The 26451-nt window shown below is 42.3% G+C and overlaps 1 protein-coding gene across 7 annotated transcripts in view; it reads right to left on the bottom strand.

Annotated features, from left to right (window-relative positions):
- P4HA2 (prolyl 4-hydroxylase subunit alpha 2) overlaps positions 1-26451 on the bottom strand; it is a 59901-nt gene that overhangs the window by 21915 nt on the left and 11535 nt on the right. For all 7 annotated transcript variants that reach the window (XR_006417017.1, XM_044454296.1, XM_044454291.1 and 4 more), the window contains exons 3-9: positions 16828-16927; positions 15419-15515; positions 14260-14411; positions 9220-9357; positions 5657-5896; positions 3500-3699; positions 1705-1881 (exon numbers count right to left, since the gene is read on the bottom strand). Coding sequence is in view for 6 of the 7 variants with exons in the window: in XM_044454296.1 (XP_044310231.1) it covers positions 1705-1881; positions 3500-3699; positions 5657-5896; positions 9220-9357; positions 14260-14411; positions 15419-15515; positions 16828-16909 (1086 nt within the window). In the remaining variant the exon portion in view is untranslated. The remainder of the gene's footprint in view (positions 1-1704; positions 1882-3499; positions 3700-5656; positions 5897-9219; positions 9358-14259; positions 14412-15418; positions 15516-16827; positions 16928-26451) is intronic.

Below are 26451 nucleotides of genomic sequence, written 5' to 3'. Positions count from 1 at the left end.
ATCAGCATTATGAGCTAGGTAAATGTATTTTTCAAACTTTGGCAGCATCAAAATATTAATGGGTATTTTGTTTGTTTGATGGTAGACTGTTATCTCTGCTGCTGTCTTGCCTACACTCTAGTATAGATTACAGATAGAGAGTAATAGAGAAGTGGCAAGTTAGAGTTGGAAAATAAAATTCTTTCCAAAGACAACCAATCATATGTGTGTTCAAAAGGTGTGAGCTATTTGAGGGTTGTCTAACCATCAAACAGCCACTGCCACATGACATGACAAGCCATGGGAAGCTAGTATCCTGCAAGTGCCATGCAAAAATAGCGTCCATGGGCACCCAGCACAATGCACCAGCCCCTGCAGGTAAATGAAACCACAGCAGGCTGTTGTGTTGTGAGAACCAAGCCAATGTTAAATTATGGCCTGTTGTCACATGGCCATATGTACATGGCGATATGTGAACCACTCCATGGTTCACATGGAGTGAAGATAAATGGATGCTGTGTTTAGGATGCTGTGTTTTATTTTCATTTGTCTTATTGTTAAACTATCCCGAGATTACGGTAAGGGATAGTCTAAAAAAGTTAAACAAAACAAAACAAATCAGAACCTTCCAGAAGAGGTTGTTTTAACTAACTGCAGTTCCATTCTTAGCTAACTCGAGCACACTATGATTGGGTTTTCCTGTGACGAAGTGATACAAACCAGTGTGATTTAAGAAGTCAACTTGCTTTTTTACACCATAGTTAAGATTAAACGTAGTTAAGATGGTTTGAGGTTTGAATGTAACACTAAACTGTAGTCAACCGAAATGGAAATGAAAGCTTCTGATCTCCTCCTCATGGCTGCACAAGAAGGGAGACAGTGTCACAGGGGCCAGGAGGAAGTACAAGCATGAAGCTCATGCATGCAATATTAAATCATGGTTTAATACTACTTCTGATCCAGGCCAGTCCAAGGTCGCACCATATGTTTCCATTCATTCAGTTTCCATCTAACATTAGGGTGGTCTTCAGGGGAGAGGAACTGTATTTGGGGGAGGTCGGCAGAATAAGTAGATAGACACTCTCACTATAACAGCTATAAGAATGGCTGAGAGAGGAAAAATGGCTTAAAATGGAAAGCTCATATAAAATAGTCCAACAGAACTGTTTTTCAGTTTATTTCTTGCTAGGCTGCACAAATGATCATGAATAAAACACTGGAACAGACACCATTAATCTAGAGCTGTCATAAAAGTAACACTGTGCAGTTCAGCACTGATCTAGAGGATATGCCACCCAAGAGTCAGAACAGCAACCGCAGACGTCATTCTTCATCAAGAACAGAGCAAAATTATGACCAACACTTGTGATTTTGTTTCAAAAACTACATCTGAAAAAGGAATTAAAAGAAAGGAATTTATTCCTGATATCAGCATTGTACTGGAAAATGATTTTGCTGATAGTTCAGGAAGAACTGCTCCCTGGTCCATCCTGGAGCCCCATTGAAATAACTTAATCCAAGTCTTGGCTCACTAGACCTGTTGTAACTGATGTGCCCGAACTACCCCACATTAAGGTCCATGGTGGAATGTGTTTCAGTACATTATAACAATCACACTCATGGAAATGGGATGGCGTTTTTGGCATCCCCAAGGCATCCGAGTATATCGCTTCAGTACATTAACAGATCATATTTATTAGCTGGTTGAAGAAATGAGACGCTTACTTTTGGTTTAGCCAGCTCCTTAATCTTCTCTATTTCTTCATCTGATAAGACATCATAGTATCTGACAATATGCGGACTGTCCCATTCATCTTCTTCTTTGAATGGCGCTATAAGTAAGTGGGGGTTTTGGTTTCCATTGTGGTACCTACAAAACAGCCTCTTCTGCCTTCGAGGTGTCTAAGAAAAATCCAGATGAATACTCTCTTTTGAATGCTGAATATTGTTATTATTTATCATTATTTATCATTATGATCATTTTTTTTATTTCTATACCACCCCAATAGCTGAAGCTTGGCAGTTTCTAGGTCATAAAACCCAATAACAATTGTATGTTCAAGGTTAAATAACATCTCACACATGAAAAGAAGAAATGCATACTGAATAACATATATCACATAAACACATCTGGCTACTGGAAAAATAGTTCCCATTGCACAGTTAGCTAGTTGGAAAGCTGCAATTGGAGTGTCATCATCAATGGTTCCTCATCAAATCAGAGATAGATTTCAAGAGGTCTACCTAAGGGTCCTTCAATATGGATAACTAAAAATCTAAGTCTTACAGAAAGGGATGGAAAGAATAATCCTATCTGGTCACAACACAAAAATGAGATGTGAAAATTACACTTCAGAAAATAGGACTATAATGAAAATGACCTTGGCCATGTAGGAAACTGGATGCAAGCAAAGAAAACGAAAGTGTGAGATAAAAGTCACGTTGCCCATGTAGCAGGGGAGCACAAGCAAGCAAGCACAGGTTCAGCTTGGAGGGCCCCTGGCTTGACAGGAATGTATGCAAAGGGATCTCAGGACTGAAATGAGATGAATATGAATATGAGTCAGCCAAATGACGCAGCTGCAACAAATTCTAACTTGATCTGAGGCTGCATTAACAAAAAACATGGTTTCCAGGGCATGAGAGATAATCACTCCCATTCATTTTGCACTAGTCCAACTTCATCAGGAGTAGCATCCAGTTCTGGACAATATACTGTAAGAAGGATATAGACAGATTAGAATGGGTCAAGTGAGGACAGTGAAGTTGCTCAGAAGTATGGCAACAAGCCCTACAAGAAAGACTGAAAGAACTGGGAATTTTTCACTTAGAAGAGAGAAAATTAAACAGACATTGTATGAGCAAAGGCTGCTTCCTCTTCCCCAGAGAATAAGATTAGATCTAATGGGCTTAAATTACATGAAGCTTTCAATGCAACATTAGAACCTACTTAATACTCTGAGCAGTGTGATAACAAAAGCAATTAGCCAGAGAAGTGCAGGATTCTTCCTCATGGGAGCTTTTCAACCAAGCACGAGCAGCCATTTGCATCAAGCTGGGGTTGTACTAGATGGCCTGATTAGTTGTGCCGACTTTGGTGGCTATATTTTAACATACTGGCATTATCAAGACATAACAAGGGTGTGCTTAATATAGGATCTTAATCATCTAGAATATCATTTATTACAAGAAAGTTAAAATCTTGTGTATGAATCTTCTGGTTTCTGCAAAAATTATCTCTGCTTGCAACAGGAAGTCTCCATTGATAGCAAAACAGTTGGTTAAGGTATAACTTATGGGAGAAACAGCCAGCTCTTGTTCAGAATGGAAACTTTAAAAAGTGCTGAAACCAGAATTTTGTCCCAGAAAGATGGATTTTTTTCCAGTTTTTGTTAACAAAAAACTGAATTTATAACAAGCCAAAGGGAAGTAGTAACTTGTTTTAGGAATGCATTCTCAGAGCAAACACTGCAGTGCACATGTTTAAATGGTAGCCTTCAGAGTTCTCTTTCTTTCTCACCATTTTCACACCTTCTCCTCTGCAAAGGGCCTCATAGATTTCACGCTCCGGCAGGTAGTCCTGAGGCCTTTCGTAAATCCCACCATTTGTTGTTGCCTCGACTGTGTCAGAGCTCTCATTGAAAGGCTTTGCCTCCTTTTCATTCTCCAGCAGCTTCTCGAAGTATCGCATGTTGCTGCTCGCCCTCTCGTGATGGGGATCTTGAACAGGAAAGAAAAGTGGGAAAGAGAGACAGACCGTGGCAGTGCATCATCTCAGCCTTCTGAGCAACAGGAAGCTTGCAGCTGACAACACGACGCCAGCTATTTGGTGTAAGAAAGAACTTGCTCATTCCCCTCAGTGCTACTACTTTTGAAAAGCAGAGCAAGTGAGTTCTCCAACATTAATTACAGTTACTGTCCTGATTCTGGTTGAAACAAACTGAGGTCAGAAACTGGAGAAACTGCCCACTTAAATGTTTTGCTGAGCTGAAGAAAGAGTATTGTTCCCGGCTACACCATGTCCCTCTCTGCCTTGAACAGAGCACAAGCAGTCCGTTGCCACTGTGAACTATCTAACAGAACACTGCAGCTTAGAAATGGAATAACCAACTGTGAACCACCTACTGATCGGACCTCTCTTTCTAGAATACGCAAAGTGGAGGGAGATGAAGCAATCGATGCTTCAGCATGTTTTAGATGTAACTTCAGATGATTTCAGATAAAAGCTAAAAGACTAGCTAGCCTGGTACCCTCAAATGTTTTGGACTGCAGCAACAAATTCTTGACTACCATTGCCTATGCTGACTCGAGCTGATGGAAGCTGAAGTTCAAAATATCTGTAGGTTGCTTGGAGAGGGAACGTTGGACCAAGCTTAAAAAGGAATATACCAGCACCTGCACTGTAAGTAGATCTTCCCCTTTTCAATGCAAAATGTAACATGTGTGCAACATCATTCCCATACGACTCAACATTCAATTTTTACCCACTTAAGAAAATCCTAACAAGCCTTAAAAAAATCCTAAAGGGCTCAGTAGGAGAGGGCTCTTGGAACACCAGTCACAAATCAAGAACAGAATAATGCCAATTACTGTCATTATTTAAGCACAAATCTGTACATTTTTTATGGGAGAGATGCAATGCCAATTGATGCTTAGATGGCATTTGAACACCAACAAGACTCAACAGCATGTTTTCAGTGAATCTCTTTCACTGCCAGAAACATGAGACGGTTAGAGCCAGGTGTCAAACGACACAGTCATACTGCTGCCAGAAATGAGCACGACTGCTTATAAAACCAGTTTCAAGTTGACTTTAACAGGCATACATTTGCCCCTATTTAGGAATCAAATATTAATTGCATTTATTAATTGAAGTAATTCCTAGAGTGAATTATTGTTCCAAGTTGGATAAACTTATCTTGAATCCAAGTGATTAGATTCAGCAATACTAATCCAAGTGTTTATGAGCTGCAGGGGACAATCAATATGTTGTTGAAACAAATTTTAGTTGACATAAGATTCCCTAAAAGCCAACCAGCCAAAAGATTGCAGCCTTGGAAAAGGAGGACACGCCTTGGAAGAATTCAAATGGAATACGCAGAATTCCGAATATAACGCAACACTTTGCTCAATTGCCTTCCGCTCCTTTTAATCTGTGGACGCCTCTGCAGCATTGAGACCCCTTCTGTGAATGGAGTGATCCCCTTGTGCAAGGGTTCTGCTGGAGTCACACCGTTATCACATGAACATTTTTAAAAGAGAAGCACCAGGCTGAGCTTCTGGGGAGGTGTGTCGCCTGAGAAGAGTCTGCAGGTCTGATCTGCTTTTGGCCCATGGGGTCAGGCTAACCTGGCACAGGCTAACCTAAGCATCATTTAATGTAATGTAGTGTCCTGTCAGTGGGAAACATGAGACCGGGTGGGTGATGGTGTTCCATGCTGTGAGCATATGTGGCCAGAGACACGTGAAGAACATCACTCCATGGACATGGCTGATCACAGAGCAGAGGGGCAGAAGAGGAGGAAAACCAGGGTTCAGCCATGTCCTACTGGGACTTACAGAGAAATCCACTACACATGCCCAAAACATTTTCTGTAAAGGGGAGCACCAGGCTAGCTCAGCTTCATCAATAACTGCACTTGGGTGATTAGAAGGATGCAAGACTTGTCCTTCTTACCAAGGGAAATCAGCCGCCTCGTGAGCTCCATAGCCCTGCGAATGTCACCGAGCTGAAAGATGGCATAACTGAGGTAATCCAGGATCTCTGCCTTCGTGACGAGTGTCTCTTCACCATCGTCGTGCTGTTTCAGCGCCTGCTGCATCCACAGCACCGTGTGGTAATAATCACCATCATTGTAAGCCGTTTTCCCCATGCCAAAGCAGTCATCCACTGTCAGGACTGATCTGTACTTTGTTCCTGAATTTGGAAGTGCAAGGGTTAACTATGCATTCACGCGACGCCAAACCCCGTCCTCTGCTTCCACTGTTTTCCCCTTTCCCACTGTGGAAGGAGCACCGCTTTTTTCAGGGGGTGAATTCTGAAGAAATTCTCCGGGGGGGGGAGGGTTCCCACGTACCTTTTGAATGAGTGGCTGACGGATCATCTGTATTTTTCACATACAAGAAAACAACCATGGTGCACGTGCAGAGTCAGGAAGCTCTTTACAAAGTGGCTTCTCCAGCTTGGCAGCTCTTCCTGAACTCCCATGAGACCATACGATGTTGCTGTCTCTTCCAGGTATTCAGGAGGAGCTGCCAGGCTACAGAAAATTCTGCGCAGAGAGTTAGACAGACAGACAGACAAACCCTGTTCTTGCTTGCAGAAGCACAAGGCTTGCCCAGGGGCCTGCAGCCCAGCAGGAGTCTCTGAATTCTCACCTCCCTGGCCTCCTGTACCCTGGCCTTTGTTTCATCCTGGCCTCGCACCCCAAGGGACTGCCTTAGTGCTTCTGCTTTGAGAACAGTTTTGTGAGCTTCCTAAACAAGTCATCTGTAATCATTCCCGTCTATTTTATTTATAATTTGCTCTATTTTGAATGAGGACATGCTGAACAAACAAAGGAACCCTTGAAAGGTATGGGAAATGTTGGCTTTTTGAAAATATCTCTTACCTGCCCACAAGCTGTCTAAAAAGAATGGGAAATAAAAGCCTGCGTATGCTCACCACTCTTTGTTCTGCCTCAGTACAAGGCCTCATCAGGCACAAATGCTCTGCTAGACAAGTTGGGGGCTGGCCAGTTCTCTCCGCTTCAGCCTTATGTCCCTTGAGCTTGGGGCCAAAGAGGAGTGGGCTTGGGGCCAGAGCAGGCTCTCCATCCAGACAGGACCTCCCAGCCTCGCCTTCCTACCCTTTTAAATGGCCAGGCAGAACGCCACTTGCAACCGAAAGAGCACGTGTTCTCTTCCTTCTGCATACAGAGGGAAGACATTAATATTCCAGGAGAGAGGAGCTCATCTGTTTTTTTCAGGCTCCTTGCTGATGTGCCCAGCCACATGAATGCATAGCACATCAAAAGCAGGGAGAACCTCCAGTGCAGTGCTCACTGCCATCAGGGTGACAGATGGGAAAGGGGAAATATGAACAAATCTCACTGCCCAAATTCCTCCCTGTCACTGAATCCTCTTTAATGCAAGAAAAGCCCTTTCTGCCTTTAGAACTTGTGGGAAGAGCAGCTGGCCTAGAAGCATGTCTTCTCCAAACCAAGCCTCTCTCCTGCCACTCATCCACAGGATCACTTGAACTGCAAGAGAAAATTCCCTCTTCAAATTTCAGTACTGGCTTCTGGCACCCCTCCTGCAAGTTCAGGACATGCACATGGTAGGCATGTCATGAGTGGAGCCGGCTGGAGCCACGGGTCAGACTAAGTGGCCCAGGAGGCCCCTTATGACTCGCTCTGTTTCTATGTTTCAGTGGCTCCCTCTTCAAAGATCAAATAGGGACACTGGGTTGGATCTGTTGTTCCACCAATGAGAGGATATTAAGTTATGGAATAGGACTTCCCGTTTCTCTCCTGCAGCCCACCATATACCATCCAAATCTTCTCCATAGGATTGAGGAACCCTCTGGAGCAAATCTGGGGAGTACTCAGGCAGATGCAAGGGAGAAAAAGGACAAGGAAGTCTTGCCCACAAGCAGGGCCTTTCTGCTGTCAGAATGGCTGCTCTGGATCCAACCAGGGTCAATCACATGCACTTCTCAATGCAGGTATAATATATGCATCATTTTTAGTTTTATGCACATCTTAGCATGGACGTGCAGCATCCAACTTATGTCCATGCAAAATCAAACAATGACCATTCTCCTCCAGGTCTGCTACACCAGTTAACCTTATTTCTATCCTGCTCTTTGTTCAAATACATCACATCTGTATATATTTCATTACTCCTGTGAGAAATCTTACAGGGATTTGCTAACGACTTAGGCCAGCCATTGCATGGTCAAGGAAAGATCTGATCCCCCACCCTGAGCTGGGATGACAAGATGAGAGCAAAGCAGCAAGCATGTTCTCTCTGAGATCAGATGGTATGTTCTCTACCCAATTGGGAAGCCAAGGTCCACTCTCAGTTTCCCTATATAGATGTTTTAAGTGCGATAACACTCTCTGAACATACAGATCTTTGGTGCAACCATACTTAGACTACTGTGTACATCTGTGGTCACTGTACCTAAAGAATATCATAGAGTTAGAAAAGTACTGAGAAGGGCAACTAAAATGGGATGGGGGAGGGGCTGCAGCAGTTCCCCATGAGGAAACATTACAATGGGGAAATTGTTTAGCTCAGAAAAAGGTCAACTACAGGGAGCCCTGATAGAGGGCTACAGAATTATGAATGATGTGGACAGAGCCCTATTTCTATTTCTCTCATCATACTAGAACCTGAGGTCATCCCAATTAGATCATTGATGAAAAGGATTTCATAAAAGGAATGAAAGGGATTAGCTGTAAAGGATGCATGTGAAGCTTTTGGTGACTGAAACAGACTAATGTACTTTATGGTCAACGTGAAGCTTAGGCAAGTTCTCACACTTCCAAACCCTTTAAACACATGAACCCCTCCGTCCACAAGAGCAGATATGTTACTTGCTGACTACTCATTCTGCCTGAAATGCTATGGGGTGGCCATAAATTTCCCTGTAGTCCAGTAGTAATGAGCCAGAATGCCAGTTTGAATTAAACAACTCTGACGATGCTTTGCGTTATCAAAGAGAATCTATTTAACCATCTTACTTGAGCATCATGATTCGAAACGTAAGGAAATTACAGCACATTCTTTGGACCAGAACATTATATACTTTCAGACCTATTTCTCTAGCTTTGGGATGATTCCATAGATACGGCTGAATAGGATTTTCTAAAATCTCTGGAGACTGCAAAACTTTTCATGGCTAACCACAACTCTCGAAATGCAGAAAAACTGGCACAATACTGCCAGAAAATGCTCTTGAGAGGAGACACTGTGGGCTGGCTCCAGATTTAGGTGCATGCAAGAGGGCCATTTCCCCAGGGCAGTCCCTCCAGTGCCCTGAAAATGCTATACAAATGACTGGGGAACTCCGCAGCTGTGCTATGGTGGTTGGATGGGTCTACCCAAATTGGGTGGACACACCTTATTGGAAGGCAGATCCTGGATCCAGCCCAACATAAACATGTCATGGCTTAATCAGTTTTTACTGGTATTAGATAGAAAACCAAAACATAAATAATCAGCATGTTTAATAACAATGTCAAATAGCATTACCAGGAAATTCTCCTTTTGAAATGGTTTCAGGGTCCAGCTTGTACGTGTCCTGCAAGCGCATTAAGGCCTTGGCAGCTCCTGTCTCATCTTCTTCGCTTGGGAAGAACTGACGCTGAATTGTGAGATTTGCAATGAAACCTTCATTTGAACAAGACAGAAACCATCAGTACTGCGTGTCACAGATGCATCTAATCGATACCAGACTGATCTACAATTAGGAACATCTGCTCTTTCCACAGCACACCCTCTGTGGGATCCAAATAGCTGAAGTTTAAGCATAAACAAACAATGTTCTCATCTGGCTCGCTAAATTATATATAACGCATTGGGCTTTGCTATTTGGCTTTAAGATAAAAATCTATGAAGTAACATGCAAAAGACATACGGGGAACAGATCTGTATCAGCCAGCAAGCAAAAGTGATTTTAGGCCACAGCAAAGAGCTGCTTGCAGTTATGTCATGCTGGAGTGCATCAACAGGAATCAGGTCTGACTCAATGGCCGCCATGTTTTCCCTCCACACAATGGTCCAGTTTGGAGCTAACAGCCAAATCACAAATCAAGGCTGAACTTCAGGCTTGCATATTCCCTCCTCCCTCTTCTCTCATACACTTCAGTTCCTGCTCATCTTTTTGCTAGAAAATGTATAGTTTGCCATGACAGCTGAACTGGGCAAATTGTAGTTTGCCCCCATACCAGAATTGGAAACCCATTTCAAGTCACCACTTCTGATTCTGGTTAGTAGGCAAACTATGGAAGGTAAATTGTTTAGACCATTTGGATGTAATAGTTAACTATGGTTTGTCCAACCCAAGAATGAGGCAGCGAATGGGAGCACAGGAAGGAAGGAGAGGGGTAAAGGAAAACCCAAAGTTTGAGTGCGGGGGTCAACTCAGTTTTGTCACTACACAGAAAAGGAGGCACTGATAAGCTGGCAGTGTAGTTGCCAAAGATGCATTACGGACAGAACCTCTTAACCTGTTCGAAATGGATCACATTGCAGGTAGTATATTGCAATTACCTACATGGTGGGGAAAGTGCCTGTCATCTGAACCCACCCTGAATATGCATTTTAATTATGTCTTCTGTCTTGTTCTCTTGTATAGCCTTCCCTGGTGCCTTCTAAATATTTTGGACTTGGGTCTGCATCAGCCCTACCTAGGCAGAGTGGCCAGTTACTAGGGATGTTGGGAGCTGGAATTCAAAACATTGGTGCGGGGGGTGGGGGGGTGGAGAGGTACCAGGTAGGGGAAGCCAGCTCTAGTAATGCCTCAAATAAAAACAAGTGTAGATGTCCAACATTTGTGATTCAGGAAGCAGCAAGCAAAATTTGGGTAGGTGCTGGCATGCTGATGCAGGATCACATCCAAGGTCAGGCCAGCAGAAGCCCTCCTGTGTGATGGGACTTTCTGCCTGCCTCTCTCCTCTGCCCTGCGGCCATCCAGACCATCCACTGCAGACTTCTGTTTCCCAGTTCTCTGGATCAGATTGAGAAGGTGTGCAGGGGGCTGGGGGAGGAATCCTATTCCCAGTTCCAACAGAAAGACAGTTTTGGATCCAATACACAGATTATGAGACACTATGTTTTAATATGCATTTTATATGCAACACCAGTAATGCATGTGGCATTTCAAAGAGCAATAAAATGCACTCTTGTATGGGACTATCAGAAGCAACAAAATCCAGAAGAGAGACATCATTTCAAGAAAATTCCACAGCTCATGGAAATTAGCCATAGCTCATGGAAAATAGAGACCAGAAAATATATTAAGGACAACACCGTGGGGAGGGCATTTTCAACCATAACCCAAAGCCTGGGAGGGAGGAAGGCAAATCTTCAGATATTTTGGACTCTCGGAAGCCCCTGCTGGAATGGCCAGTGGTCTGCAGTGCTGGGAGCAGACTTTCAAAACAACGACATTATGCCCATCTCTGCTCTGGAGCACCCCAAATTCAGAGAGCAACAGCCCAGACCTTTTGATCAGACAAAAGCACACAGAGGGGCAATGCAGTGCTTTTGGATTGTACAGTGCAGTGAGGTTCCAAGGTGTCCGACTGAACTGTTACTTCAGCTTTGTAATGTCCTAACTTTCAGAGCTGAGAAAGAACAGACAGAAAGGAACAAAACTTATGACAGGTATTTCCCTTCCACACACACATCTGCGGAATGTATACGGCCAGGTCTCTTGCTTTCTGGTACCTCAAGTACTGGTTTTTGCCTTTTGGTTGTTTTTTGTAAGCCGTCCAGAGACTTTAGTAGGGGCAGCATATAAAAACGTTAAAATAAATATATAAGCACAAACCATTCCATTGCAAGCAGCTAGCTGAGCCTGGCTGCACTCCCTGCACTCAATCACATGCAGCCAGTTTCTTAAAAGCAATGGAAACATCAAGTATTCACTGTAAAGCAGTAATCTTCCCTTATCACTTTTGCACTTCCAGCACAAATCCTTGTCATCTTCTGTGTACTAAAAACATCAAGAGTTCATTTTTTTTCATGGCAAGCGTCTGCAACATATGCTACACATCCTGGCTGGGAAAAGTAGACTTCAAAGCTTCTATACTTCTAGCATGAGTGCCAAAAACAAAATAAAACAAAAACCCCACCAAAAACCATATGTGGTTGGTTTCTGAGAAACAGCATTTCCTCTTTAATACTCAGTGTTAAAAAGTCATGTCAAAAAGTTGCTTTGAAAAAAGATGAGCTTAGTAAACAGAACATTTCTAGGAGAACAAGTAGCGAAATATAGTTAAATGAACTTTCCCTTAATGCTGCATTTTAGAAGATGGGATTTGCAAGTTTTTCATTCTGAAAAGTGAAGGACTTTTGCAATTGCCACTGTCACCCAACAGGGCCAAAGGACAAAAGCATCAGAAGCTGTTTACACACAAAAGGAAAAAGTGATACTTTCTCTTGGCAGCTTGTATGCTTCAAGCCCAGATTTGGGTGGGAGGGAGGGAGAGGGCAGGGGAGAACATGCTCTTGTTCAAGTCCTGTGCTTGGCATCATCAGCATATTATCACACATACGACAATGAGAAAGAGAGAGGGAAATGAAGCAATTCTCACTTTTATGTGCTTACTGGCACAAAGCTTATACACAGAATGTTTCTGGAATATGTTCCTGCACTCTATGTGGGGCAGCCTGTGAGGACAGTCCAGCAAATTCAACTGGTTCAGAATTGGGCCGTGCATTTGATAACTGGTACCACCTTGCGGGCCCATATTACACCAATTCTTGACAATCTACACTGGTGGCCAGGTGTAGTCCAGCCCCAATTCAAAGTGCTTGTTTTTACATAGAAAATCTAAATGGCTTAGGACCTGGCAATCTAAAGAACCGCCTTCTCCCCACTAAGATCTGGGAAGAATCCAGATCCATCGCCCGAGGAGGTTAGAAGGGTGGCAAATAGAAGAACCTTCTCGGTGGCCGCCCCCCATTTATGCAATAAACTCCTCAGAGAAATTCGCCTGGCACCAACTTTACTCTCTTTCCAGCACCAGGCAAAAACATTTCTCTTTTCTAGGTATTTGAATCAAGAAAAAAATTAATAGTTCATTTTAATGTTTAAATTAATTGTCCATTTCTGTTGCCCCCAATTTAGTATTAGTTTTAGTATTTTATCATAATGACCTATTTATTGTTGTTGTGATATTAACTATCTATTGTTTTTTATTGGATTTTTATTGTTTTAATGCATGTGTTATTTTTAAATATTGTAAGCCACCCAGACACTCCATCTGGAGGAAGGGGAGGAATATGAATGTAAAAACAAACCAGCAAATATTTACTTCATAGGTTTGCAAATCTTTTGGAAAAGGAAGACCTGCTAGAGGACGGCTTCTCATTCCTTAGGAGCAATACTCAATAATTTGGGGCTTTTTTGTCAGGTGGCAAATACTGAAATTCAAGGTCAGTTTAGCACAAATGTCACTTCCTGGACAGGCAGCAGAAACAGGTATTTGGCAGAACAACTGCCTAAAGATAACCTTGGTGAAAAGTTGGGTGTCTGGGTGGCCGGAACATCTTCACCTGCACTTTTCCACGAATGGCTGCTGTAGAGACATTGCACCAAACCAGAATTTCAGCAACTTGAAAGCCAGTTCAACATGGGAGAGGAACATCTGAAGGTGCATATTACTTGGGAAGAAGCTGGATTCGGAGCAGGTAATGAAGACCAGCACAGCTCTCCCTGTCTTCAGGCCTAGCCAGCATGATGAGGGGTAAAGTTTCGATATGGGAAACTGAGAGTACAGTTTAGTATTGACTAAGAACAAGAATTCCTACTTATTCATTATTACTAAGAGAATTTAAAACAGGAGAGAAGCTGAAAAAGTCCACAGATGTTAGTAGATTTTTCCCAAAAACAATAAAAATGTCCTCCGATAGCACATGCAATTTATATATTTTATAGATTATTTTAAAAGCATTCATAGATTTAACATTTTAAAAATTAAAACATACTTTAAAAGCTTTATAACATTTTGAATCTAACATTGTTAAAAAGAGTTTAATAAGTGTTTTATATTTTAAAATCTGTTTGTAAATATGTGAAAAATATGACTGATTTATACTGAAAGATTTCATATTTTAAAATCTGTTTCCCATTTCTATTAAGCCATTGTTCATCAATGTTTTTATATGTGTGCATGTGTTATAAAAGTATGCTTTCATCTTTAAAAAATTAATTTTAATGAAATTTATTAATGTTTATCATTCTGTTGATTATATATTGAGCTTTTTCTATTTATTACAATATTTAATTACATTATTTTATTAATATTATTATTGGCATTTTATTATAATGGCCACCCAGATAGCATTATGCTAACAGGCAGTTTTTATACAAATTTAATAAATAAAATAACATTTCAATGCATAATGCACAAGTTATGCACATTGTCTCATCTGTATAGTGGGTTTTTGTTTTCCAGCTAGTGGTGAGGAAACTGCAAGGCCTGTTCAGAGGAAACCCCGGCAGAAAGACGGCTTCTCTCCCCATAGACTAATTCACAAACAGGTTTTCCTTAACCTGCTCACCCTTGGTTGCATCCTCTAGAACCAGGTTCTCCAGTTCCTGCCATTCGGTGTTTAAACGCTTCACCAGTTTATAAGCATTGACAGGATGTGCAAGGTAACCCTCTGGGTCTGAAGTGGCCTTGACCGTTACGGATTCCATCTTCTCAGCCCAACTGGAAACAAAACATACACGATACAATCAATCCCAGGACATTTTCAATATTCTGTTTAGCCTGCCTACTCTGAGTGTATGATAACACAATAATGAAAGAATGCCACCCCTTTTCCTACTCTTGCTTGGCAGGGAAAACACTGTAAACATAATAAATAAATAGAATAGTGCCAACTAGAGCTGAACTTTGAGGATGGACATATTCTGACACCTGGCAGGAGGAAAGATGCACTGAGGGTGGTCGGAAATGCTGGTGGGGGGCAGACCAGTGTTCAAAACTCTGAGCCTATTTCTTCATCCTTAGGCAAAGACTTGCCTGTAGCTTGGTGGGAAACTCTTTGTGAGCCATTGCATGCTAAGAGTTCAGAGGAGGAGCAGGTAGGAAGGTCAACAATGCTGTACTTTCCACTGAAAACAGAACACGTGGGGTTTTTCTACAGCAGGGATTTACGAGGCTGCTTTATGGACGCTTCTTCTTCTATTGTCAAAGCAGGAGGAAAAAGGCCTCCTTCACAGAGGGGGTTTCCCTGGGGTGTGTGTTTTTCTGCTGCTCTGTACAGTCCATTAAACAACCACAAGGTGCTATAACTGCAGTGAAGTGAACTGGTAGTGAATGTTCCGCTTTGTCACAACGTAATATTTCATGCCAGACCCTCCCTGCTCTAAAAAAATCCTGCAAAAAAATGGGTTGGAAAATACAGGAGATGCTCTGGAGAATGAGTGTCCTGAAAAGGCCTCGTAAACTTCCATGAGTGAGAAATCACAAATGCAGAATAAATGTCTCTAATACGTCAGATATTAGAGACATTCCTCTCTATAATAAGAAATAACCAGCACTCCCAGCACTGTACAAGTCTACTCAGATGTAAGCTCCAGAGACTCCAATACGATTTATTCCCAGGTAAATGTGCACAAATTTACAGTCTTTGTCCTCTCTGATGCCAAAGACAACATTAGATCTAATATAACATTAGCTTGGAAAAATTGGCATGTGCTTTATCCCTTTACCTTTTAATTTTAGAAAGCTTAGATTCTTCTTCTTGGATATATGCCTTTAATGACTGTACCAGATCCTTTTCTGCAAAAATGAGGTCTGTCATCTGGCCTTAAATAGAAGAAAGTCAAATATTATTACAGATTTAAAATCAAAGAGTCCATCGAAGAGTAAGAATAGGTAGGGAGTGAACAAACACGACAGGTAATGAAAAGACAAAAAACATGTTCATTTTGATGTATGAAAGAAAACCGCCGCAGGTTAGAATTTACGATGCTACTAAAGCATTTGTTCAAGCCTAGAAAATTCATTCTACCATATGTTGCTGGAGCTACATTTCCACAACTTCAATATCTAGGGAAGGGGGGTTCGCTTGGACTCTTTTGTCAAGGTCCACCTTCATCAATTGTTTAACACTGGGAAGGCTGCCCTATGTTACCTTTCAGTTGCGATGTTGTTGGCATCAAGACAAAATGCAAGCATGGCTCATCAGATGTGAAGGGGGTGGACGAGAGCTCTTCCCTCCATTTTTCAAGGAGGTAGTCATTGAGAGCTCACAGGGATGTAATGCAAGCACATGTTATGAACAGGGTCCCTGATGTTATCTGCTACCCCATCTAAGCTTAGCTGCTGCTCTCACAGTAATTGGAGAAAAATCATTTTCCCAACAGCAAGATAAGGGCTAGGGCTTGAATGGTTCTGTGAGATCCCTTAGTTTTACAAATCACCTACTCCTGGTGGAAGTAATCCTACCAGAACTGGTTTGTTGTAATGGATCAAGTCAGCTGCCTGAAATTTTAGGACTCCCCTTGGAGATGTGACTATTGGAAGTGTAATGACGAACGCTTGACCACTGTGCCATTCCAACTTTCTGCAGCCTAACACTTATCAAAATTTTTGTACTTCAATTCTCATCAGCTGCAGCCAGAATGGCCAATGGTGAGGAATGCTGTGAGTCAAACACGGGTCACCAGATGGGGCAAGACTAGCATAAGAAAGTACCACAAGACTCTTTTCTGCTTTTATTCACTATGTTGGTTAAAAAAAAAAGACTACAAATGAAGAGAAGTTTAAAGCAGTAATATCAGCTTGAAGAAATGGGGCCAAACTGACCTAGATACTGGAGATCTGGTATCACATTTCTCTGAAATGCAACCATGGGCTTGCCTGAATAAGATCAGAATTGTGGCACTGGGGCAGGAATAACCCTTTTGAAATGAATCATGTTTAAACCACTCAAAAACATAGTCAACACATCAGAGCTACAATAAACATTCATGTAATTTCTAATCATGACAACTGCAAGAATTAAAAAATAGCAGGAGAAATATGATCTAGATGGCTACATTCACATTTTTAAAAACCCTACTGATTTTAAGACCACATATCACAATTCGCCTATCTTGATTGTGTTTTTCCTTACCTATAGAAGTGAAAAATTCTGCTTGTATCTGCCCCATGCAGATAATGCAGGCTAACAGCAATGGTTTAAGCCATGGAGTCATCTTGAATCAACGGAATACCTATATAAGACATCAAGAAAAGGAATTAAAATTATGATGCCAGAAGGAAAAACTTAATGCTAGTACAAATATACACAATCTGTTTTAAACATTAACGAAGCATTACACCTTTATCAAATTCCAATGTGTAGCTAAGCCTGAAAAAGCCCACACTGCACGTCAAGTGCATTACTAAATTAGAATGCTCTGATTAGCTATTAATATTTATTTTTGTACTTTTGAAGATCCATATTCTTAGCCAAAATCATAACTCCTTACTATTTGAATAATGAAGGTTAAAATCCAAGCTTCCATTTTTTGTTCAAGGCCAAAAGACATATCTTATTCCATGCCAGGGATGGGCAGCTTTGGGAGGACTGGATGCCATTTTCACTCTCCAGACCTTCCCCGTGGGTCACATACCACCAGGTGACAAAAACAAGGGTGAAGATAGAAAATAAAAACAAGATGGCACCCTGAGCTGTTATGGAACACTAAACAAAACAAAACCGGCTTGCAAAGAACTCTGAAGCTCTGGATTCTATTTTGTTTGGGGGAAAAACCCATATAAACCTTTTTTTTTTTTTTTTTTTTTTGCCCCTGCCATTTAAATTCAGAGTGGCAGGGTCTTCACTGTGGGGTAATAGGTGCCACATGGATCCCATTGGCCCCATGTTTCCTGTTCAGAAAAATAAAAAAAAAGGTCACTGGGGACTGTTTGTATCTAGCATTAGAAAATAAACCCAAAGATCTGGATGGTCATGGAATTATAGAACAGTAGAGTTGGTAGGGGCCAAGAAAGCCATCAGGTCACCAACTTACACCATCCCACTTCAATGAGTGTTCAGTTTTGCTTTGAATGGCTCTGGTGTAGGAGAGCCCACAACCTCTCTAGGCAACTGGTTCCACTGTCGTATTACTCTGACAGTGTGGAAACTTTTCCTGTTGTTACCTGAGTTGTTTATTCCGCGTCCTACACTCTGGTATCAGGGAGATCTTGATCTTCCTCTTAGCCACAGCCTTTGAGGTACTTCTAGAAGGATATCATGTCCCTATTCAGCTTTCTTATCTCAAAGCTGAACACGCCAGTTCTTTCAGTCTCTCCTCAGAGGGCAATGTTTTGAAACCCTGGATCACTTCTGTTGAGTGATCCAGGGTTTGCGATCCCCCCCCCCCCCGTACCCTTTCTAATTTTATTGCACCTTTCTTAAATCTTGGTGCTCAAAACTGTACACAGTATTCCAGATGAGGTCTGACTAGTGAGAAGTATAGAAGAACTACTACTTCTTGTGATTTGGAAGTAATGTTTCTCTTAATGCATCCCAAAATGGCATTTGCCCTTTTTACAGCTGCATCACATGCTAATGGATTTGAACAGTTCCTCATTACACATATTGAAGAATGAGACACTGAGTGTTACCATTCCAACTAGCTATGACACGAATTCTGCCAAACACCAGTCATGCTAGAAGGGCTGGCAGAAACCATCTTGCTCCTCCCTTTCTTGGAGGAATATTCATGTATTTCTACAGGAATATAGAACTGTATTCATTCCTATAAAAATTCCTATAGTGAAGCCAGAAAAGGGGAGATGATGGAATCATTCAAATACCTGGAACATGAAGTCACACTGCGTTTGCACATCTCAATAAAGCCCAATTAAATATTTTGTTGAACCTTCTTTTCTGGGAGCACTCAACAAAACTGCCTAGGTGAAGGTGAACTAGCTAGCGGAGTGATGCGATCCCACTTACATACAGGTCAAAAGCAAGCCTCATTGAGTTCAATGGACTTGTAATCCCTTGGGCAATGCAGCACACATCAGTCTCCCAGGCAAGACTGATGGAGACCTGGAACACCAGACTCCACCTCATACTTGAAGCCCCCCCCCACACACACACACCTTCTTTGATAGAGATAAGGCAGTTTGAGAAATGCGGCTATCATTTATTTCTCTAAATGGCCTCAGAGAGGTAGTCGTATTTGCTCAAGCATGTACAGAAACCACACTGGAAACCATAATGAGCTGGGAAAACATGCAGAAAAACTCAAAGCAGTGTCTCCTGTGTCCAGCTGGGAAATCAGGGTGTACAGGGTTGCACACTCCCTAAAGTACAGATTACGCAGCTTGGGGGTGCTCCTGGCTCCTGAGCCATCCCAGGTGGACTTGGTGGCCAGGAACACCTTTTATCAGCTTAGGCTAATTTCCCAGTGGTGCCCCCATCTGGGTAGATGAAGCCTGGCCACATTATTCATGAGCTGGTCACCTCCCGCTTTGATCACTCCAACGCACTCTGCATGGGGCTGCGTCTGAAGACAGTCCAGAAACTGCGGCTGATCCATTACAGGGTCATGCGGCTTTTGAAGGGGTCTGGTGTCCGTGATCACATTGCATCAGTCCTTTTCCAGGTTCACTGGCTACCAGTTGCAGTCCAGGCCCGCTTCAAAGGGACTTTTACAGCCCTAAACGGTCTGGGGACAGGTTACCTGAAGGATCACCTTTCTGCACATGTTCCTGGCTGAACTTTAAGATCTTCATCCGAGGCTCTTCTTGAGGAGCCACCCCGTAAAGCCAGGAGAGATGCCTTTGGGACACGCTCGTCAGCGAGGTGCACCTGGCACCATCTTTGTTGTCTTTGTTGTCCTTTCAGTGCCAGGCAAAAACCTTTTTATTTAAGAAATGTTTTTAATGGATAGCTGTTTTAACTGTGTTACTAAGATCTTGTCAATGCTGAGCTATGTTATATAGTGTTGTTGCCAAATCATATTGATTTTTTATTATGATATTTGATTCTTTTAAAATGTTTTATTTGTTTTAAACTATTTTTGTCTATGTTAATTGCAAAGCACCTAGAGAGCCCTATGGGCTGATGTGGTAGTACAGAAATATATTACATAAATAAAGGCTGAGATTGTAATTCAACTGTGAGTTGCTGAAATGTGGCTTGTCCTGTTGTTTGAACCCAGGTGCACTAACAAGTCATGGGTTGTCAACTATACAACACATGAAAATAACCAATGGAATGTTGTTGGGTGCATTGTTCATGTTTTGTTATTCTGGCTGGGTTCACACAAAACAATAGCTCACATTTCAACCACAACCCATATTCAACCTACATTCAACACTTAAAAGTATGTTCTTGTGCTGTCTGAACCCAGTCAATATATGAAGCTGAGAAGACCACAAACAACCTACTTTGTGATGTCAGATGTGTGGGCACGTTCCACATAGCTCTACAATCTTTCAATCCAACACAACATTCTGTCTCTCATGCACCATCATCCTGCATCTTTGGAAACTGTGGCATAGAAAAACCATACCACATTTGCTGGTATGACAAGAAAAGAATGTACTGAAGAACCCATAAGCAGCCCTTAAACTGCCAGAGAAAGTAAAAAAAGGTTGTTTTCATGCACTGGTGTTGAAACATGGGTTATCATGTTGTGTGAGCTAAGCCTTGGATCATCTCTTGGATTGGAGCCATAATAGCAGAGGTTCCTCTAATGGGAAATGCCTCCTGATTAGCCAGTTTCCTAGCAGCTTGCAAGGCACACCACATGGCTGACTGCTTTTGTTCTTTTCTCTGGCTCAGGTGCACTGAGCTTGGCAGGTACCCTGGACAAGCTTGGCACCAACCCTGTGGACTGCACGGGAACGCAGTGCCTCCCCTCTTCCCAGGCCCGCAGGTGGCCAAAAGGAAAGCTGGGAGTCTTTGTGCCCAAGAGAACTTTACCCAGCTTTGCATTCCTGCACTCTCAAATGCTATGTTAGCATTAGTCTGGAGACACACGGGCCTCCCTGCCTATCACAATTTTGGATGTTTTGCTAGTACTGTAAAAGCAACTTGCTAAATGATGTCACGTAACCTGAACTCCTCTATACACCCTTCAAAAAAGGAGAAAAAGTAGCAATAAAAAATGATTCAACTTCTAAAGTAATTCACAGGTAACCCGAGCGTTCTGTAAAGCTGAGTGACAAGGGCCATGAAAGGGTCTGCCAAGATGAAAACCACAATAAACGATATAACAGAGCAGCGGAAGAAGCCAAAGGAATTCTAGAGGTGCATATATTTGGATATATTAACCTCAATAGCCCATCCGAAGGACTTGTTCTTGTTTCCTGGAGACATTACACGCAGCTTGGCTAAGTGACTGTGAAAGAATTTTCCAGTCAAACAGCCATCCTGCTTCTCACATGCTCCCTCGGTTCAGACCAGTGCCAAGTCAAAGAACATTATTTACTTCACCCACTGGTTCATATCTTGTGGCGTGGAGCTCAGCTATCCTAGTCACGGAATTACAGGCACTGAGATGCCGAAAGCTCTTGGTAAACACGAAAGATGGCCTTTGTTTAGAAAAGGGAAACACCTGACCGCTGAATTTTTTACACTGTTTGTGTACATTCTTTCCACAGCTGCTGAACTTCAAACAAAAGCGACACATCATTATCACACCAGCATAAATACCGCTTCATAAACAGGTCTAGAAATCGGGAGAGATACATACACAGACATCCAGACAAAATCTTGCTCTTCCAAGAGCAAAGTGCCCACATAGAAAAAGGAGAAAGGTGGAATTGTATAGCTACATCAACACTAACATGTTCAGTCAGGCATAGAAACGTAAAACTTCCAGCAAGCAAGAGATGCATTGAATTAGTGGATAAAGAGGTGGGGTTGATATCCATAACAATAATTCAGTTTTACATGCTAGATGTCATGTATGTTCTCCAGGTGACCCAGGGGAAGGTGTCATGTTCTGACATGCTGATCTCCGAGGCCATTTTATTTGCCAAGAATTATGTGCCTAGAATTTAAAAGCCCGCAGTTGTGGTTGGCTGATGCAGCATCAAAAACCAACTCCTCAGGCAGGCATGAGGAGCTCCTTTCAGAGCAGCCTTCCCCAAGCCGGTGCCCTCCAGCTATGCTAGACTACAAACCCCATAAGTCATCTCTCCTGGGGAAGGCCACTCCAAAGGAATGTGTGTACATTCCTCAGGGGCTCTGGGCAATGGCAGCAGGAATGTGGAAATCTTCAGCACACAAGAGAAACAGCTCAACACGGCAAAATTCCTCCACCCCATCTGCAGTCCTTATTTTTGCAACTGCCAAAATGTCTGACTCACCTAAGTTGCAAGGGTGCTTATGTTCCACAAGCTACCGGGTTCTTGTCCACAAACTTATCACCCTGCTTGTTCACAGCTAAAGTAAGACAGCATGTAAAATGTGAAGCATTCTGGTGATCCCAGGCTTTCCCTACGCTACTTTAAGTGCACAGAGGCTTGATCCATATAAGGATCACCATAAGAACATAAGAAAAGCCATGCTGGGTCCACTAGTTCAGCACTCCAAACAGATGCTGGCAAACCAGCTGCTCACAGGATCCCTCAAATAGGATAGGTGCAAGACCCCCTCCTGCTCAGCTCCTCAGCAACCGGTTTATGCAGGCAGAACCCCTCTGGGGAAGGAGGCAGCACTCGGCCACCAAGGCTAGTAGCCACTGAGAGCCGCATGAATCTGTCCAATACATTGGAAGGAGTTCCCACTCTCCTGTCCCATCCCCCATAAGATTTCCCTTTTGAAATCCCAAAAATATTAACAAAAAAGGGAGGAACAGCAAGGTCCCCCCCTTTCTTTAGCATCTGGGGGTACAAATGTGGGAAGTGTGGGAAGATACAACCAGCCCTACTTGTATGGGATGGTCTCAGTTCAGTTTATACCTATACATACATAAAGTAGAGCATGCTGCTACAGTTTTAATATGGTGTCTAGTTTTGGGTCCAACATTAGCCTCCCAGACAGAATCTGGTGCTACATCTCCAGGTCTAACAAAAAAGTTGGCATGTGAAGCTACAGTGTGTGAGGGATGATTCCCACCATTCAGAGGTTGTGAGCTGCTTTCTAAGAGTGGCAATTTCCATGGATTATGAAAGATTTAGGGCTGCCTTGTACGGTAACCTCCCCCCCTCAAAAAAAACATACTAACAATGGGACAGGGGAAAGCATTTAAAATAACATGAAGGTTGGAGGAAAATCCAGTTCTGTGCCCATGATATGTTCTGAAACGCACTCTTTTTTCCTACATTCTGACTCATAGCTGTGATTCTTGTCCAGAGTCCCTTCTTTTGTTCCTACATAGCGACTGACCTCCTCAAATATAAATAAATCATGTGTGAAACAGCCTCATGTGTTGCAATAACAGCTGAATGTGGTCATCTAGCTCAGACATAGCTGCAAGATGAATTTGCTGACACACTATCAAACCAAACATTTTCAAATATCCACAGAAAAAGTTGCTAAAGGAAAAGATGTATGTTTTTCTGGATGTAGGGTCTCCTGATTCTGTGGGATTTATCCTGCTATGCCACATACTCTGTGAAAAAATAAATGCAAGCCAAAGTCTTATTATCTATGAAGGGCAGACCAGGGCAGGGAGCTCAGAATTCTTCAGCGTGTTCCTCATGGCTGCCTCCACAGATTTCCAGGAACTCTGCAAAGTTTGAACAAGCCCAGTGACACACTGCTAATTCATCACAAGCTAATTACATCAAGTCTGAATTCCTAAACAAAAAATGCACAAATACTGCATTTGTGTATCAACTCCCTTCCCCCACACCAGAATAGCACAATCCAACTTTTCAATTAAGACAGTCCAAATTTCAGATACAATCTGCAGCTTGGAAGATCTATAAATGTACACCCACCAAATGGAAGTTTGGGGAAAGATTCCAATTCTTTTACTGACGGTTCTCCTTTAGGACTTTTTGTCTCTGATTGTAGAAGATATAGCTAAGCAACATAGTTGAAACTGTAACCCTTTAATGTGATCATTAGAAGCAACTGGAAGATAAGTCTTGGTTTTGAGAGGGGTGAAGGGGGAGACCAACAGCAACAAGCAGAGTTCTGTCCTTTTAGGCAAGCTTCAATGAGGAAATTGAAAATAAAATGCAAAAGTATTCATTAGCAACAACAAAGAATTCAGTTGTCATATTCAATCATTTCTAATATTCTTTATGCGTTCCTTGCAGGCAACATTCTAATACAGTGTAGAAAAACCTAACATGCTCCAGTGGATAATCTTGTAGCCAGACCACCACTGCGGGGGCAATTCTAGCATCCCACAGCCTGGAGATCCCCCAGTACAGTTGCCAGACAAGGTGGGTTTTTTTAAAGAGTTTCAGAACCGCCCTCCGAACAGCACTTTCTGTCTTCAGTCTTTTCCTACCTGGTGCTTGCTCTTCCCCTGCTCCGTCTCCTTTGCCTCCTCCTCCACTGCTTCACTTTTCCTGTCTGCCACCTTTCAGACGCTGCAGTCCCAACCAGCGCTTTTTCCCCAGCATGCTCCTAGGTGGCCCCACACAGACCCAGAGATGACCTGAAGGAATCGAAAGGCTGGGCATGGCTGACCTTTCGCTCTGCAGCATGCACAAACACTTCCAAAAGACAGAGCAAAAAGATGCCTTCGCCTGATATGGGGAAGGTAGAAACCAAGCGCCAAACAGGAAGGAAGGAAAGAGTACAGAGAAGGGATGTCTCCGGGGAAAGAAAAGGTACGTGGAAGCTTGGGGGCCCAGTAGCACCTTCTCCAAAGCCCTTTTAACACTAGTATCACCAATGATAATTCAAGTCCCTTTTGGCCACCTTGCTCTTTACAGCAGCAGATGCTGGCTGGGATCCTGGTTTTGCTTCTACTAGTAGGAGCATGCCCTTAAGCAGGGATCTAGGCAGGGAGCGCCTGGCCCAGAATTCCGTGGGGACAATCAATGAAAATTGATCCCCAAGCTTCATTCACAGGGAGGAAGATCTTCACTTGAAGTTGGTTCCCTGTGCACAGGGCCTTTCTATTTACAGAGTACTAGCAAAGATCCATGCCATTGGTTTAAGCCACTAAATCCAACCTGCAGCAAACAGATTCTTCATTTAGTTGAAAGAAAAACCCAAGAAAAACAAACAAAAGCCAAGCTGGACACTGATAAATTGTGTTTCTAAATAAAGCTCTACCCAGCCTAGGGCAGGAGTCACAATTATAATAATCTTTCTCCCTACCACAAGAAAAGAAATGGTCTTAACGAGAAGTTACTTGTCACACACAATTAGCTAGAAAATATACCAATTCATGAAAACATACCAAACATGAAATACACCAATTCATGTTTCTTCCACAAAGAAAGATTTTCAAGAAGCTATACAATTCCTCATATTTCAGCTGAGGAAATATATAAACACTTCGAAGAGTCATGTGCTCTCCATATAGCCCTTCAGAATCTATGTAGTTGAGTTCATCTGCAATCTGAGGTTCAAAAAACAGATGCACATGGAAATGCAACTCATCTTTTTCCAAACACATCAGTTCTCAGCACGATCCTTTGCAAGCTCACTCAGAAGCAAGTCAATGGAACTTACTCCTAAGTAGGTGTGCACAGAATTGCAGTCTGAATCTCTCAGTACTATCCTGTGCTAGTCTGCTCAGAGCTCCTTCACAAGTAAGGTTTCTAGAAAAGGTGGGGAGCATTTTTTTTTTTAATCAGAATGTTACATTCCTTCCCTTGTAAAAAGTGGGAGAGTACAAAGCAAAAGCAGGCAGGTCACTCCACACTTTCTTTCACAAACATGAACACAATACATATAAGTATTTATTTAATATTTATACTAATTTTATGCTGCCTTTCTGCAGGCAGTGTGCTATAATACTAATCAAAACAATAATGCATAATGATATAAGAAGCAATAAACCCATATTCAAATGTGAAAACAATATTTTTTTTCTTCACACACAATGAGCCCCGCTACCTTACATAACAACTGGGCTTGAAAAATACCTTCCCTTGGCACCAATGGTAAGCTTTTCTCAAACCTAGCTATATTGTGCTGAATATACAACAGATGGCTGGAAAGACTCATGGATCACATCTGGCACATGGGTCACTGGTTCCTCTCTCCTCAGCATACAGCATATTATCTCACTGGCATCATACAAACCCATTCTGAAGGATCAGTTACTTACTACACCTAAGGAGTCAAACCAAATTAGAATGAACTGGATCAAACATTGCCTTTTTTTCTGAAATTGGAACAAAGTACACCCTGCTTGCTTAACCCAAATTAATCATATCCACTTCAAAACAAGGCCTTGATTTTTTATAAACAATTATAGAAGGATTGGAAGGATTTTTATACATTTGATGTTTATCCAAGTTCCCATACTTGGCCACCTTCAACAGGATCAGTGGGTGGGATTGTGGGGATGGGCTTTGAGGCTGCATTCCAATGTAGAGTGGCCCCGTTCATAAAGGGAAGGACCTTGTAATGAACTGTGCTTGGGGCTTGCATCTACAGATAAAGAAATTGCTTTTGAGTACACCATGTTACGGCATAGCAGGATGGAGAGAAGGGTGCATGAAACTAAGGTTTTTGTGGTGAGAGGAATTTTGACAGTTGGGGTAGTCAGGAAGGAGTAGGCCTAGGAAAACATGGGTTCTAATTGCATCTGCCCCAGATATCAGTTCACTGTGAATCTGCTTCCCTTACTCCTCAAATAGGCCAGAC

Source organism: Varanus komodoensis, unplaced genomic scaffold (assembly GCF_004798865.1).
Source record: "Varanus komodoensis strain SLA01 unplaced genomic scaffold, ASM479886v1 scaffold7_3, whole genome shotgun sequence".
Taxonomy (NCBI): domain Eukaryota; kingdom Metazoa; phylum Chordata; class Lepidosauria; order Squamata; family Varanidae; genus Varanus; species Varanus komodoensis.
This window is presented reverse-complemented; position numbering and strand designations above follow the sequence as displayed.